The 17,687-nt window shown below is 46.6% G+C and overlaps 1 protein-coding gene across 6 annotated transcripts in view; it reads left to right on the forward strand.

Moving 5' to 3' along the window:
- TMEM268 (transmembrane protein 268) overlaps positions 1-16,994 on the forward strand; it is a 33,380-nt gene extending 16,386 nt beyond the window's left edge. For 4 of the 6 annotated variants that reach the window (XM_079926693.1, XM_079926696.1, XM_079926697.1 and 1 more), the window contains 6 exons: positions 2,202-2,309; positions 3,367-3,516; positions 7,864-7,974; positions 8,782-8,862; positions 10,070-10,255; positions 13,034-16,994. In XM_079926693.1, coding sequence (XP_079782819.1) covers positions 2,202-2,309; positions 3,367-3,516; positions 7,864-7,974; positions 8,782-8,862; positions 10,070-10,255; positions 13,034-13,213 — 816 coding nt within the window. In that variant the 3' untranslated portion in view covers positions 13,214-16,994. The remainder of the gene's footprint in view (positions 1-2,201; positions 2,310-3,366; positions 3,517-7,863; positions 7,975-8,781; positions 8,863-10,069; positions 10,256-13,033) is intronic. The other 2 variants (XR_013829093.1, XM_079926695.1) reach the window with 2 other exon arrangements.
- The last annotated feature ends 693 nt before the right edge of the window (positions 16,995-17,687 follow it).

The raw sequence follows: 17,687 nt of genomic DNA on the forward strand, positions 1-17,687 counted from the left end.
GGTCACTGAGTACTACAGAGGTGACTAGGTCCCCGTGCCTGGTGTCACACTGCTCACAGAGCCCAGTGGGTGAGATAGACATGCGTCAGGTAAAGCAGAACAGTATGGTAGAAGTGCTGCAGTAGAGGGATGCACAAGACATTGAAGACATTCACAGGAGAAAGTGATAAACTCAGCTCAGGGAGCAGTGGTTATGAAAGTGTCCGCCTTATAACTAAAGCAGCCCGTTATTATACTGGCAAAATGGGTTTATTCGGTAATAGCAGAAAGTTGCAATTCGGGACAGGCATGCTATAGTAAAAACTGGGCAAGTCTGGAGAAACGAAGGAAAGGACTGTTGTTTTATAGAGGTTAAAGAGAAGTTGGGAGGGGCTCTTGTAAACAAGGAGGCCAGTGGGGGAAACTGGGGGTTCCAAGTGTAGTGGCTTTTCATTGGCTGAGTTGTGACAGCCTCTGGTTGGCTGGGCTATTGCCAGGCGAGGAGAAAATCTTCCTCCTGCTGAGGTAGTAAAAGGCAGAAACCGACCTTCTTCCTGTTGGAGATGCAAGGTGATTCTCTTCGCCTTTGGAGTCTGCGGATGACAATGGGTGGTAGGGCATGAGAGCACCTCCTTCTGGCCTTCCCAACTCCAGTATAAATGAGCTTTCCTTTATTCATTCTAACAAAAGCTTTGCAGAGGAGCAGATACTTGACCTGGGCTCTTGAAGGAAAAAAAGGAGTTTGCTGGGTGGACAGGAGGAAGGGCATTTTAGGAGAAGGAACTGCTTCTGCAAAGGGAAGGGTGCGTGATCATTAGATGATAATGCAGTACCTTCAAGCATAGTGATTTGAGGCATAGGCTTCACGGGGGTTCATAGATCTGGATGCAGATCCAGCTCAGCTGCTTACTGCCTGGGTAACTTTAGGCAGGTGACTTAACCTCTCTGAGCCACAGTCTCATCATCTGTAAAACGAGGGCAATATTAATACCTATTACACAGGGTTTTTGTATGGATTAAGAGAAGTAGTGCTCGAGGAACACTTGCACTGGCCCTGGCACATAGTAAATGTTCAATAAATTGTGGTATTGCTATTAAGTTCCCACAGGTGTGGTTCTTGCCCTTCTCAAATCCTCCAGCATGATGAGGCCTTCATCTTCACTGCCCAGGGAGGATTATTTATGGCTGAGGAAGCTACACTGCTAATTTTACCTTGAAGACTTGAGAGTTTACTCCTTTAAAACAGAATTGCATTATGGTTTAAAACAACATTTTATCACCATTAAAGGGAAACTTTCCAAGTTGACAATACTAGCCCCACATCAGCACATGAGCTGGTTTTGCTTCCCACGCTTCCTTTCAGCCTTTGTACAAAAGAACATTTTTCTTAAACAGTTGTCTTCAGATTGGGTTTTCTTAACTGATGAACAGTTTACATCTTGTTCTACCATGTTCCTAAATATCTCTAATGATTAAATTCTGTGTTCTTAAGCAATCCATTCTCATAGGACCTTTGCTCTATGACATTTTCTGTTTGGGCAGGAAGATGTGAATTTTCAGTATCTTGGGCTGTATTAATAGTTATTGATGGTACAGTTTGAGAATAACACTTGTGTATCAAGTGTTCACTACGGAACCAGCACCGGGCTTGTGTACACATACACTTAGACACACATATCTATCTAAGTAAGAGAACAGAGGCCCCCAAAGATGTCCAGATAATATGTGTCTACATACTATATGTATATTTATTGTAAATATTGTATATGTATTATCTTATTTAATATGCCTGTCACTTCTACAAGTTGTACTTTGATTATCCTCATTTTATTTTATTTATTTATTTTTTAAAATTTTATTATTTTATTATTGATGGCTGGCTGACTCCATGGCCTGCACCTTAACCATTAGGCTGTCCTGGATCTGCTGTGAGGTGCTGAGCCTTGGGCTACAGGGATCCCTCTCCTGGATGTCCTCCTGGATCTCGAGCTGTCCCACCTCCCCAGTGGTGCCTGTCCTTCTCTGAGCTGGAAGCTGCACCCTGTGATTGCCACGCCGTGCTCCATGCTCCCCATTCTGCCTTTGGGGGCAGCCAGGAATGCACCTCATCCCCCTTCCACGTGATAGCCACGTGAACTGGCCACAACACCCCTGCTGGTGGGAAGGAGTGGGGTGTGGTTCTCCGTGGCTGACAGGTCTCTTTCCCTTGGGTGGCCAAGCAGGTCCCGGCTGAGCAGTACAGGAGCCTGGCTGAGAGTGCCCTCTTGGAGCCCCAAGTGAGAAGATACATCATCTACAACTCGAGGCCTATGCGGCTGGCCTTCGCTGTGGTGAGAGCGAGGGAGGCCTCTGAGGCACTGCTAAATTCGGAGCAGTGCCCTGGAACCTGCTGGTGTGGGTCACGGGTTTGGGGGCTGGTGGCTGGGCTGCCTGGGAGAGAGCAGTACACCTGGACCTGGGTTTGGTGTAAGAGGAGATTCATGGGGGAGAGTTGTAACCAGCTCCCCATGCAGAGGATGTGAGGCAGGGTTTATTAAGGCCAGAGCTGGGGGATTGGGAATCTGTAGACCCACCCCTGAGGCTCTGGACTCAGTGTCTGGCTTTGTCAAGGCTTTCCTCCTCTCTGGCATTTGGTTTCCCCATCTGTTCAACAGATTGGTCTATTTCGGCTCTAGTCACATATGTGTGTGTGTATACATATAAACATATGTATACACCTATATATATACGTAAACACACACAGGCAGACAGAATATGGCGCAGCCGGTGTTGGAACCCGGGCACCCTGGTTTCTGCATCTGTGCTCTTAACCACTGTGACCTGCCACTCCTCTGTATGTATAAATGGTCAAAAAGCACTCTTGACTCCCATGTCCTGCTTCTGGGAGGGGAAGGGATGGCCACTGGCAGTTACTGATTTCCTAAGAAGTGCTAGGCTGTTACATAGGTTATCTTATTAACCCTTATAACAACACTGTGAAGTAGGTATTATTATCCCCATTTTACGGATGAGGAAACTGAGGCCCAGAGAGTTGTTACAACTTGTCTAAGGCCACCTAGCTGTTGAAGGATGAACGTGGGCTTCTGATTGAAATTTATCTCACTCCCAAGCCCCCCCTCCCTTCTCTGTTTTATTTGAATTCAGAGTAAGCAAGGATTTGGAGTGGCTATTCTAACCCCTTGCCTCTCCCTTTGCTTTTGAACAAAGAACAAGGGCCCATTCTCACAGACCACCCCAATCTCCCGCCCCCATCAGTCTCTGACTGGCCTTGTGAACTCGCGCATCCATGGAGGGCGTCAGAAGTGGCCAGAGGGTGTCCCTTGGAATGGAGCTGCTTCGTTTGAGGACTGGTGTTGCTGACGGTGCCCTTTCTCTGGCTTCTTGCAGGTGTTCTACGTGGTGGTATGGGCCAACATCTACTCCACCAGCCAGATGTTCGCCCTGGGGAACCACTGGGTGGGTGTGCTGCTCGTTACCCTGGCTGCCATGAGCCTGACCCTGACTCTTGTGCTCATTTTCGAGAGACACCAGAGGAAGGTAAGCCATCCGGGGACTCCAGCCATGCTCCCTCCAGAAAGGCCGTGTGGACAGGATAATCCCAAGTCAGATTTTTCTTTTACCTGCTTCAAAGAATTTCCCCAACCATGAAAATTCACCCTGGCCCGTGTGCCCAGTGACTAAAAGAAATCAAATCACACGTGTGATTAAATCCTTCCTGTTTTTCTCTCTGATGCCTGTGGGTTGTTTTTCTGGAAGCAGACTGTGTTTTGAGAGAGTCTGGGAGCGGGAAGGATGACACTTTGAGGCGACTGAGCCCTTCCATGCACCTCCTCTGCCTGGGTGCTCGCCACGGCCCTGTGAGGGAGGGTGTTTCCTGGACCCACCTCACAGCATGGGGTAGAGAGGTGGATGGACTCTGCCTGGTGCTTGGTTGACAGTTGTGTCTCATTTAACCCCAGTAACGACCTCTGAGGCAGAGAGTGGGTGGGTGATCAGGGAGTTTAGGTAACTTGTCCCAATCCCACTCTGAGTGGCAGAGTGGAGGTTCAAAGCCTGAACCCTGTGATTCCTGATCTCATTCACAAAGGAGATCGATACCCCCGGCTTAATGTGTGGTTTGCTAATTGTCTTCTGCTTCTTCAACATCTGTCTTTTGTTACTGTTGAGCACTTCATATGTGGTAGGTCATCACTAAATGCTTTACGTGCATTAACTCATTAAACCCCCCAGTAAACCTCTGGGTAGAGGCTTTTACGTTCATTTTGCAGGTGAGGAACCCGAGGCTCCGAGAGGCCCAAGAAGTAGTCCAAGGTCATGCTGCTAATAAATAGCAGAGCTCGAATTCAAGGCCAGGAGGCTCAGATTCCAAGCCACATTCTCAGTCAATACCCAACTGTATTGGTGTTCTGTGGCTGTAACAGATAACCATAAATGTAGTGGCTTAAAACAACAGAAATGTGTTGTGTTACAGTTCTGTAGTTTAAAAGTTTGACGGGGCTGGGCTGCCTCCTTTCTGGAGCCTCTAGGGGGGGAATCTGTTTCCTTGTCTTTTCTAGCTCCTGGAGGCCACCTGCGTTCCTTGGCTCATGGCCCCTTCCTCCATCTTCAAAGCCAGCAGTGGTGGGTTGAGTCCTTCTCGCATTCTTGACTCTGAGTCTTCTGTCTCCCTCTTCTACTTTCAAGGCCCCCTGTGATTACATTGGGCTGTCTAGATAATCTGGGACAATCTTCCCATTTTAAGGCTAACTGATTAGCAACATTAATTCCATCTACACCCTTAATTTTTCAGTGCCAAGTAACATAAATTCACAGGTTCTGGGAAGTAGGATTTACACATCCTTGGGGGACCCTTATTCTGGCAACCACCCCTCCACTGTCTTTCCAGCTGCTTCAGAAGCTCCCCCAGCACCTGGCACAGAGCTGGACTTTGAGATCTTTAGCAAACACTCCACTCTTGCCTCACTCAGGAGGAGAGGGCGGGATGTTGGGAAATGTGGTCAGGGTTCAGGGGTATGAATTCCATTTAGTGCCTGTGCTCACAGGGACAAATAGGAACTTCATGGCTTAATCATTCTGAAAGGATCTTTGTCGGGCTTTGCGATGAGGCTGACAGAATAATGCTGCCCTTGGGCTCTGCTGAAGCTCTCATGGCCCCTGTGTTTGGCCTATAAAAAAATCAGTGGGGCTGGCTGCTTCTGCAGCAAGAACCTTCTCTTGGGGAGGGGGAAGGAGCAAAGTGCCCTGCTTTATCAGGAGCAAGCAAAATATCTGGCACCTGGCAGGTGCTTCAGGGAGGCAGTTCAGGGAATGCCTGCTGTGGCTCTCTGCCTCCTTCCTCCCTTTCTTCCTATTCAGCTGGCATTTATGAAGCCTCCGCAAGTGCCTAGGAGATGTGCTAGGCACAGGGCACAGAGACAAACAAGACCCTGGATCTTTACGTGTAGGGGCAGCGTGGAGGCCCCAGGTACATAATAGCCCTTCTGTCATCACTGTTTGTTGATCCCCTCCAGGATCCTTACTTTCTCATAAGACCATCGTTTAATGAGCACTTACTATGTGTTCTGTGTTTGGGACCTGATATCCATGCCCAACAACCTCACAAGGAGGCAGGGTACCTCTGCCATTTGCTAGCCCTGCAGCCTGGGGTGATTTATTATTTAACCTCTCAGGGCCTTAGTTTTCTCATCTGTACAATGGGATAATAATTTTAGCTCCCTCATAGGATTGTTGGGAGAACTAAATGACTTAATACATGCAACGTGCTTATAATCTTACTTGGTGTTACATAAATGCTCACTATGTATCAACTGTTATGATTATTTACTCTTCACTAGTGGTGAAACCAAAGCTCAGAGAGGTTAAGTAACTAGTCTGTGGTCACACAGCCTTGCTCAGGTCTTCCTCTGAGCCTCAGCTCAAGGACTTCTTTATCCTCGGATCCCTCATCTCTCAGGACCATGCAGATCCCCCTTCCTGACCATTGTCACTCTTACTGTTTGTGTCCTACCCGCATCACATAGCATCCTTGAGAGCCTCAGCATTTGTACACACTGCCTTGTTTTCCCCTTGTTTGGGTCATTATTAGCCTTTTTCAAGATCAGAAGGCTTATGAAGGCAGGCAAGACTCTGTCTTTTATCCCCTAAAGAGTAAAACACATCACTAGGGCATGTTGAAAATTCCTAAAAATATTCGTTTGTGGCCAACATGGTACAGTGGAAAACATGGTGTTTTCAGTTGAGTATCGTCATCATAAAGATATTACTAGGTAACATATATCGAGTGTTCATTCTTCCAGGTGTCCTATGTGTATTAACTCATTTCATCCTTATTCTAACCCTTATTGTTCGGGGGTGTTATCTCCAATTTGGACGTGAGGGTGTGGAGGCAGAGATGGTGACTAATTTGCCCAGGGTTATATAGGTAGTTAAGAGATGGAGTCAGGACCTGAAATCTTGGTGATAGGGGTTTCTGAAAGGGTGAACACCCTTGCTAAAGTTCTAGGCAAAACAAAATATAATCACCCCTTGATTTTTATAATACAGGCAAACTTTGGAGATACTGTGGGTTTGGTTCCAGACCACTGCTATAAAGCGGATATCACAGTAAAGAGAGTCACACGAATTTTTTGGCTTTCCAGTGCATATAAAAGTTATGTTTACACTAAACTGTAGTCTATTAAGTGTGTAAAAGCTCTATGTCTAAAAAAAAGCAATGCACATACCTTAGTTAAAAAATAACGCTAGTGGAAAGATGGCGTCAATAGACTTGCTCGACTCAGGATGTCACAAACATTCAGTTTGTAAAAAAAAAAAAAAAAAAAAAAGGCAGTATCTGTAAAGCGCAATAAAGCGAAATGCAATAAACGAGGTGTGGCATTCCTGGAAAATTCAATGTATTTTAAAACCTATTCACAAAACACTTTAAGTTTATATGTAAAATGGAATTAGGTTGGCCAGTCAGAGAATTATGAAGAGAGTTTTTCACATGTGCTCGTGCCCAGTGGGACATTTAGGGTTCAGGTAGGCTGGGGGACAGTTCTTCCACGTGCAAAATTCTCTGTCATGGGACGTGGCCTACAGTGGAAGGCGTGTGTTTAGCATCCCTGGTCCTCGTCCCTAAATGCCAGCATTGCCTGTCCTGTGCCTGTGACAACCGTAAGGGCCTTCTCACACATTCAGAAGCTCCCTACAGGGGTCCTTCCTGTTTTGGGGACCATTGTCCTCGATTGGGTTGCCTTCTAATTGCATCTGAAAGTCCTTGTAGGGTCTTATAGAGCTTTGGGTCCTGTCACCCTTCCTCTCCTCTCCTGCCCGATCTGCTTAGCACCTACTTTGTCATCCATGGCGTCAGTTGGTTCTGGTGGGAAAAGAAGGAGATGGATGCCCAGAGCCCCCCTCCGAGGGCCAGTCACTGGGTTAGGTAGTATGGAAAATAGGTGCTTTATTTCCGCAATCGATGCTCAAAGCTCTCCAACCCCCTCCTCCCTCAGATATGTGTGGCCCCCGACTGTGTCCCAGGCACTGGGTTAAGTGCGTCTCACACACACAATCTCAGTTCAATCTCACCATGTTCCTAAGGGCCGGAGATGCTTTTTATCCTTCTTCAACAACTGAAGAAAGCAAGACTCAGAAGGGACACATTTGTCCAGGGCCCCACCGCCGGGAAGTAGCAGAGCTGGGCTTCACCCGAAGCTCTCTGACACTGTTGAATTTATTGTCCCAACAATGCCACAGTCTGTTTTATGGGGGAGACAATGGATGTGTCTTGGAGACCAGGATTGTCCCGTGGTGTCTCGGGGAGGGACAGTGTGTGGTTATTGCTCAGGCCCAAGAGCTCCCCGGCAGCATGGAGGTTGGGCCATGGGGCTGGCGTTTGTCTTACAGGCCAACGCCAACACGGATCTGAGGCTGGCGGCTGCCAACGGAGCCCTCCTGAGACACCGGGTGCTGCTGGGGGTGACAGACACGGTGGAAGGCTGCCAGAGTGTGATTCAGGTACTGTGTCTCGGAGTGACCTCTCCAGTGGACCCACTTTGGGGCTGGGCTCTCCCAGTCTGTGCAGTGTCCCCCGGAGTCTGCTAATGGAGATGGCGTCGGCAGCCCCTCCTTCCTCTCTGCTCCAGTGTTTCTTTCTGGAGACTCCTCTCTGGGTGGTAACCAGCAACCTAGAACCTCCACGAGGCGGGGCTGGAAGGGAAGCTCGGCGACCATCCAAGCCACATTCCTCATTGAACATTTATTCAGCAAAGAGATGGGGCCTCCTCTGTTTCGAGCCCTCAGTACCCAGACAAGGTCCCTGGGGAGGCAGGTCAGACCCTGAGGGCCTTGTCCTCCTGGCATGGTTGTTTTCTTGGCCCCAAGGCAATGGGGAGATCTGAAGTGACTAGAGAGGTCACACAGTGGGTCTGGGACACAGCTGGGCTGGTTGAGGCCCAGGGCGCCTGAGCCTGGCTGGGGTCTGCCTGGGAGGATTGATCAATCTCCTCAGCACCACGTCCGCGTTCTTAGCTGGTGAGGGGCCCAGGGTGTGGGTATGGGTGGGCCCCCAGCGGGCACAGGGTTCGACATTTTCCAAATCTGCACACGAAGCCACTTGTCTACCAGATCCCATCGTGCAGGGGGCGGGGGGGCTCTGGGAGAGAGCAGAATGGCATGCTCACGCCGGAGACCGGGATGAATCTGGTCATCCCCAGAAGGGCAAGCCTGCAGCGAGGAGGCAGGAGGTGAGGCCCGTCTCAGAGATGGAGAGTTCAAGGTCGGGTGGGCTTTGGCCTCAGCAGTCACGGCTGCTTCTCTCCCCAGCTCTGGTTTGTCTACTTCGACCTGGAGACCTGTGTGCAGTTTTTGTCCGACCATGTTCGAGAAATGAAGACGAGCCAAGAGGTGAGATACCTTAAGTGAAAAGCAGAAAAATAAACCAGGAGGCTAGGTTGTATAGATTGCATTACCTCAGCGTTGGAACAAGTGTCTAAGGAAAAGTTACTTGGAGGGAAGAATACCTCTGTGGAGTCATGGTTGTTTTTGCCTAGGGAATTATGGCTGTTTTTCTCTTCCTTTTTAAAGAATTTCTTTTTAAATAGAATTAGTTATTTATTTATATTTAATTTTTGGCTGCGTTGGGTCTTTGTTGTGGCGAGCGGGGGCTACTCTTCGTTGCGGTGCGCGGGCTTCTCATTGCGGTGGCTTCTCTCGTTGCAGAGCATGGGCTCTAGGCGCTTGGACTTCAGTAGTTGTGGCGCGTGGGCTCAGTAGTTGTGGCTTGCGGGCTCTAGCGCGCAGGCTCAGTAGTTGTGGCACACGGGCTTAGTTGCTCCGCGGCATGTGGAATCTTCCTGGACCAGGGCTCGAACCCATGTCCCCTGCATTGGCAGGCGGATTCTTAACCACTGTGCCACCAGGGGAGTCCTCTTTTCCTTTTTAACTAGTCGCATTTTCCACATTTTCTACAGTGAATATAAATTTTATCTATAATAATAATAATAAATAACAGTGAGAATATATTTCATTTATAACAACAATAATAAAGATTCTGGCAGAGGATTTAGATGACTTTCACTTGTTTGAAATCCTGAATGTTTTGAGAAGGAACGGGGAGAGTTTGCTCCAGTTCCACAGAGGAGGAAACTGAGGCTCTGAGAAGCCGCATAGCTGGTTGGTGATGCTAAGTTTGGAGCCCAGCTCGCCTGTCCTCGAGCCCTGTGCTTCTTCCCTGGGATCCATTTTCGGGCCCCCGCAAGTGCTGTAGTTGGCTTTGAAGTCAGGATCGTGGCTTAGCCCTGATCCGGACCCATTGGTTCCTGTGTGGCTTTGGGCAATTCCTTTGAGCTCCAGTTTGCTCATCTGCAACATATGGGTAAAGATTCCCACGTCCCAGGCTGCTTTGAGGAGCAGATGAGAGCATGGAAGGAAAAGTGCTTCTGACCATACTTCTGCAGGAATTTTCTGATCTCTCCAGAGTCTCCTGAGGTCAGCATCTGAGTCTGTAGACGGTCTATCCGTCCTGTGTGGGTCTGCGGCTCAGGGAACCACCCGGCATCCTCCATCCACCTAACTTAGGACACCACCGAGCCCCTCTGTGTTTCCTTTGCAGTCCTTGCTGAGAAGCAGATTGAGCCAGCTGTGTGTTGTCATGGAGACTGGGGTGAGCCCCACGGTGGCCGAGGGGCCGGAGAACCTGCTGGAGGAAGCTCCTCTCCTGCCCAGCAGTCCTCGTCCCACGGAGAGGCCACTCATGCAGACCGAGCTTCGCCAGCTTATTCCTGAGGCTGAGCCGGAGGTAACAGGCACCTGGGCCAGTCAGGTCCCCTCCTCCCCAACCAGGTGTTTGCATAGAGTCCGTGTGGGGCTCTCAAGTTCTAGATTCCTGGGGACATGCCTTTACTGGGTTGGTAGGGACCATACACGTCTTCTAGCCTACCAGTTTTCAATATTCTTTTCCTCACGCCAGCACTTTAAAAGATAGCTTAGAGGAATCATTTTATACTTATTGGGTGCCCCCTCACCCCATTTAAAAAATATCTTGGTATTCTTTCGTGTAGTTCTATTGGATATGTAGTTGCATATTGATGGATCATAGCCTACCTAACCATGAACACGTTGATGAATATTTGGGTCATTTTTAAATCTATCAATCAATCTATCATCTCTCCATCCATCTCCTTACATGGCAGTTGGATATTTAAATCTTGTATGCATCTCTGTTGAATTCCATTTCCTCCTGCTCCAGAGTTCTGTTGGGTCCTGCCACCCAAGCTGTCTGTTGGGTATGATCAAGAGCTAGTAGACCAGAAGTCTGGTAATGTGGTTTGCGGCTTGTGCAACCCTCTTCTCACCATGAGGACAGACCCACTGTCTGGGAGACATGCAGTGAGGGGCGACCTGTGGCAGGGTGTGATACAGGAGAGCAGTTGCATTTTATTTTTAGCCAATAGATTTGGGGATTAAAGGTCCAAACCAGCCCAGACTTTCCCTTTTGCATGGATGGGGAGTGGGGGGACCTGCAAATAGGACCATTATGAGAGAAAATGATAAATATATTAATCTCTTCAAAGAGCTGAAAAGATTGATAAGATTACGTTCTTTCTTGTGCATGCATGTCTGGGTTTATGTGAAATAGCTCATTAACTATGATGGGTCTTTTAAATTATTTTTTCAAATTCATTCAAACAAATAGTAATACAATTTCCTGTCATGAATATCAAGTCTCAGTGTGTGTGCACGTTTTTAAAGTAGCTGCCCTTATAAAATAGCAAAGGAAAATACAAGCAATGCCCAAGTCTCAACGTGGGCCAGACTGTCATATTTCAGGAGGAACCCAGTGTGTGCAAAAGGCGGAGAAATAGTTATAATGACCTCTTTCATTTTCACAGGTTTTTATCATGCATAAAATTCTTTAGCATATCCTCTGAAGTATAGATTATTTTCCCTTCTTCCTTGATGGGTGAAGTAAGCTTCCAAGAGGTCAGCTGACTCACCCAAGGTCGCAGAACAAGGGAGAATGTGGCAAAGTCCAAGGCAGAAACCAGTCCTATGATTCTCAGGAGGCCAATTTCTTGTCACAGTTCTTTGTTTCTTATGTTATCAATTTTAGAATAAATGGGCGGGAAGACCAATCTGAGTTAGTAAGTGGTAGGCTGTTTGACGTTTTCAACATTTTTCTAGCACAAAGGATAACTCTAAGGAAACACGGATCCTACAGAGCTAGGTGGAATTTCTGCTTTTTGAATAATGATAATGGTAGTGATATTGATGCCATTTATTGCGAATTAGGTATTGGGCTTTCTATCCATCAGTGCTTTTAGTCCTCACTCCAGCTCAACCAGAAAGGTGCTGTGACTTTCTGTCTTACTGATGAGGAAGTGGGCTAAGCAAGGTGAAGTGACTTTGCTCAGGGTCCGTCCCAGGGTGGCTGAGCTGACATTCCCATTTGGCCCTTTTGATTTAAAAGCCTATTCTTGACCCCTAACTGTATTGACGTAAACAGGCTGGGTGTAACCCACACTTTACTTCATTACATTCAGACCGGACACAAGTACTGTGAAAGACTTCCATGCCACACAAAAGAAACTGGAGCGTCTTTGCTGGAATCCCAACTGCCAGACAGGTGGATGGAACTTTAGAGACCAAATGTGTTAAGAGCATGCATTAAATACAATTAAAAATTTTTTTTTCCTCTTTTTCACTTTTTAATTTTTTTCACTGCAGTCAAATATACATAGTATAAAATTCACCGCCTTAGCTATTTTTAAGTGTACGATTCAGTAGCAGTAAGCGCATTCACATTGTTGTGCAACCATCACTACACCCTCCTCCAGAACTTTTTCATCTTCCCAAATTGAAACAACATACCCACTAAATACAAATTCTTTTACCTTTCAGCCCCTGAAAACCACCATTCTACTTTCTGTCTCTATGAATTTATTGCTCTCGGTGCCTCATATGAGTGGAATCATACCGTATTTGTCTTTTTGTGCTAAATCCAGTTTTGATAAGCACGTTTAATATAGGAGTACTGTCTGAAGCAATTCAGCAGGTACTGCTGTGTATGACTTGAAGAATCCTGCCGTCAGAGGGGTATTCCCCCAACCATGCCTCCATTTACTGGTGATTTTCTTCAAGTGCATTACCTGATGTCATGTACTTTACAAAATCACAGACACTTGAAACTGGAAAAATGTGTGTGTGTGTGTGTGTGTGTGTGTGTGTGTGTGTGTGTGTGTGAGTGTGTGTGTGCACAATTGGCTGGTATAAACCAGTGGTAATTCCTCTAGTGCTTTGAGGCTCCCTAGCTTTTTGTGCACATTATTATCACCTATTAGCAGTTAGGTTACCACCTCAGAGATGTGGAAACTGACGCTGCAGGAGCTCCACAGAGCTTGAGAGCTGGAGTTCCAGACCAGATTCAGGCATCTTGCAGCTGTCCCGGGTGAGGGCCTTGCCGGGTTCTTCCTAGTGAGCATTACTGCTGGTCCAGGGGTGTAAGGACCACTTGGCGTACCCCTCATGCTTTAGACACTTTTCTGTGGCCCTCACTCTTTTTCCCTACCTCTTCCAGGAAATGGCCCAGCAGCTGCTGGCAGTGTTTGGTGGCTACTACATCCGGCTCCTGGTGACCTCTCAGCTCCCCCAGGCATTGGGCACACGACACACAGACTCTCCAAGGATTCCATGCCCCTGCCAGCTCATAGAAGCCCACATCCTGGGCACAGGGTGCTGCCCATTCCTGGCCAGGTGACCTAGGGACGAAGGTACTCATCTTCTTCCAAGGCTGAAGGTGAGAAGTCAGGGAGGCCTCAGGAGCCCAGGGTGGCCGACGGTGAGCCCTAGGCGAGGAGAGCAGCATCTGGGGGCACTCTGAGGCTGTCAGTCGTGTCAGCACTGCGAATATTGTGCTCACTCCAGGACCCTGCACGAGAATGGCTTGTCAACGTCCCACACTGACCCCTGGCCTTTGCAGAAGCCGAGGGTCCCACTCTGAGGTACTTTCTGTGCTGCTTAGCACTGGGCATGGATGAAAGGGCCACCCGCACATCCCTTTCATTGTCTGGAGAGCCCAGGAAATGTGAAGATGACCAGACTGGACTGAATGTGTGTCCCAAGCTTGGTCTCGGGTGATGCTTCTGTCCCCACCCCCTTCTTGTCAGATGGAGACTCAGGGAGGACACTGCTCTTTGTGGCATCGCCTTGGGCCCCTTAGATCATAAGAAGCCTCTTCCCAATCTGAAGTGAAGAAGTAAATTCTGAGAATGTTCTCCATCTTTAAGTTGTTTCTTTCCTACATTTTCTGAAAAAAGATGGCGCTTGGGCTTGTGTGGTAGCACCCAGGCCTTGAGGAGTAGGAAACAGACGGCCTGTAACTGCTAATGGGAATATTTGGAAGAGACTGATCCTGTCTGATTGGAGGACATATTTTGTTCACAGCATGCTTGCTTGTGGGATGGTTTCATACTGCAGACGGAGAATGGCCGTGTGTTCCTTGACACTAACACTGTCCTGGAGTGAAGCGTAATCTGTCACTTGTGGACTTCCATGAAGAGCTCAGAGGCTGCCGGGTGCTCTGCTTCTGAACAAGTTTGAAGACCTGTTGTTCCCTAGGCCCAAATCCAAAAGCCCTAGCCTGGCATTTAAAGGCTCCCCAGCACCTAAGACCTGGCCTTCATCTGCAATTTTGGCTTCATCGCCCATAAAAATCCTTCGTAGGTTGAAACTCTTTTCCTGGACTGACGTACCTGTTCCTTTGTATGTGCTGGACTCCTATGCATGCTTTTGTAAAAAAAAATTTTTTTTAATTGAGGTATGGTTGACGTAAGATATATACAAGGTTCAGGTGTACAACATAGTGATTCACCATTTTTAAATGTTATACTCCACTTACAGCTATTATAAAATATTGACTGTATCCCCTGTGTTGTACAATATATCTTTGTAGCTTATTTATTTTATACATGGTAATTTGTACCTCTTATCCCCTCCCCCTATCTTGCCCCTCCCCCTCCTATGCATGCTTTAATGCTCAGCTTTCCTTACCCCTCCTTCAGGAAGCCTTTCAACATAGCCAGACCTGCCACTCTCTGCCTCCTTTATTTTTTTATTTTTTAAAAATTACCTCTTAATCCATGAATCCAAATCATCTCACTTTTTTTTTTTTTTCCCACGCCACGTGGCTTGGGGGATCGTAGTTCCCCGACCTTGGATTGAACCCAGGCCACCGCAGTGAAAACACCGAGTCCTAACCACTGGACCGCCAGGGAATTCCTGACTCTGCGGCCTTTAAATTCTTGATGTAGTTGCTGCTTTTACTCATGTTTTATGTTATTGATTCTGTTTTCCTGTGCATATACCTATTCTTCTAGCTAGACTATAAGCTCCTCAAGGACAAAGACTGTACCTTGTACTTTTTGTGCATGACCTGGACTTGCTAAGGAAAAAAATCCTGTGGACTGAGTGCTTTGTCATCTCTATAGTAGCTTTTGCAAATTACTCTCTGTACTCAGTTGAATGATGAAGTTGTCACAGACTGGGGTTCTGGTCCTGAACTGCCACTTTTAGCTATGTAACTTTAGGCTGGTCCTCAGTCTACACATCTGTATAGTGGGTAGATTGGATGATTCTTAATGGCCCTTTCAAAGCTAAAGATCTGGGAATTTCCATCTTTTTCTGTTCCATTTTAACCCTTGGCCTTTCTCTCTGTTATGCCTTTATCTACATGCAGAAAGGTTCTATAGACCCACACAGGTGAGGTGTCCCAGACCTGATACCCCTTTGGATGGAACACTGGCCTAGCCAGCAGGAGAGCTGTATTCTCATTTCAGATCTGCTACTTCTTAGCAGTGTGACCTTGGCTAGGTTAACCTCTCTGAATGTCAGTTCACTCTATAAATGAATCTGGTGAACATGAAATGTAATTATGTGGGTGACTTACCATGTAAGAGATGAATCTGACTGTTCACTTTCTCTGGGCCAGAGAAGAGAAATCATGTACATAGACCAGCCCTTGGAAATGGCTCTTTTAGGCGTTTCTCGTCAGCCGACAAATGCTGCGGCCCGCTTTGCTCAATGAGAATTATTCATGAAGGCGATCACTGTCTTTCTCACCTGCCACAGCGGAAGTGTGGGCTGTGAATGTGATCAATAGTAGCCCATATTTATCATCCAACCATAAAACCCTGGTAAGTATAATAACAGAGAATAAAAATGTGTGTTTTGACCAAACAGCAGTTGCTCCATTTGACAGCCTCCTTAAAGGACCCTCGATGTGTTGTTTCCTGCCTTTTCCTCTCTTTAGAGTTTCTGGTGGTGTCACCCAGTGGGTAGGGCATTCAGGTGTGCCCATGAGGTACATTTCTTCGCATTTGAGCCTCAGTTTCCTCTTTTAGAAAATTCTGTGATCTCTGTCTTGCCTGCTTCACAGGGTTGCTGTGAAGATGAGATTCCACAAAGGAACGTGTGCGCCGTTTCAAAGCTCTGTGTTGATGGCGGGCGTGGAGCTGGTGAAGTTGGTGCCGTGTCGTGAAGTGGGAGCGGAGGGCTTGGATTCTAGAGTCACATGTGTTCAAATCCAAGGTCTGCCACCTCGGGGCCGCGTCCTTCCCATCCTCGGGTCTCAGTCCTCAAGTGTGGAATGGGGATAAGTGTGCCCACCTGGCAGGTGATTGTGAAGATTAAATGGTATACAAAATGTAAAGTGCTTACACCTGTGAGTTGCAAACTTGAGTAAGCGCTCAAGAAATTGTTGCTATTATTATTATTTTTTTATCTCTCACTATGTCTTAAATGCTGTAGGTGCCCGACTTATGCTTTTGTGGATGATGTAGTTCATTAACAGTTAATGTTTATTCATTCTGCGTCAGACCTCAGTTACTCCAGCACCATGGGGTGTATTTATGTGAATAAAGATTCTAGTCCTTATTCTTTAATCTAGGGAAGATTCTGCTTCCCTAGCAGGGAAGTTAAGCACAAGCTGGTTGGTGACGTTGGGCCAGATGCTCACCCCCTCTGTTCTTCCTCGTGTTAAGGGGGCATGTGATAATAGGGAGATGAATTGAGGTGACGCGTGCAAAGCACAAGGCCTGATTCATAGTGTGGTCCATAGTAAGGGCTCCATCATCTGATGATGACTTTTCTTCAGCTGCTGCATACTGTTTTCTACCTGTGTCTATTTGTGTGAGTTTTTACTTACCTTATTCAAATCTATATCCTTACTGATTTTGGTTGGTTGGTTCTATCAGCGACCAAGGGAGGAAACTCTCCAGCTAGGATTGTAGATTTTCTGTTTCTCCTTTTACTTTTGACCAAGTTTTTTTTTTTAAATTACAATTGAGATGTAATTAACATACCATAAAATCCACCATTTTAAAGTATAAAATTCAGTGGTTTTTAGTATATATATTCACAAGATTGCACAAACATCACCACTATTTAATTCTAGAACATTTTCATCACATCTTCCCCCCACAGAATCCCCCTACCCATTTGTAGTCGCCCTGTTACTCCCTGTCCCCAGCCTCTGACAGTCACTGGTCTACTTTCTCTCTCTGGATTTTCCCATTCTGGACATTTCATAAATGGAATCATGCAGTTTGTGGCCTTTTATGTCTGGCTTTTTCACATAACATAATGTTTTCCAGAATCATCCATATTGTAGCATGTATCAATACTGTATCCCTTTTTAATGGTTGGATAATATTCCATTGCACGGATAGAGCAGATTTTGTCTATCCATTCATCCAGCTGGGTTATTCACCAAATCTACTTTTTGGCTATTAGGAATAATGCTGCTATGAACAACTGTGTACAAGTTTTTGTGTGAACGTGTATTTTAATTCACTTCTGACGAGTTTTGCTCTGTTATTCCATGCATACAAATTTAGAATTATTAGAACTGCCTGATGGTTTCACCCTTTTATCTTTATGAAATATCCCCCTTTAGTAGATTTTTGCCTTAAGATCTACTTTGTCTGATACATTAGCTTTCTTTTGATTGGCGATTACATAGTATATCTGGTCATCCTTTACCTTCAACTTATCTGCATCCTTATATTTAGGGTGCCCCTCTTGTGAACGTGTGGGATTAAAAAAATGCAGTCCGTTTTTTAACTGGCGTATTTACTGTGCTATGTCCAGTGTGTTTCCTGATATATTAGATAGTTTTGGGCTTAAATGTTCCATCTTACTGTTTACTTACTATTGGTCCTCCCCTTCTGTGTTCT

This window comes from Stenella coeruleoalba (genome assembly GCF_951394435.1).
Source record: "Stenella coeruleoalba genome assembly, chromosome: 7".
In the NCBI taxonomy this organism is placed as follows: Eukaryota; Metazoa; Chordata; class Mammalia; order Artiodactyla; family Delphinidae; genus Stenella; species Stenella coeruleoalba.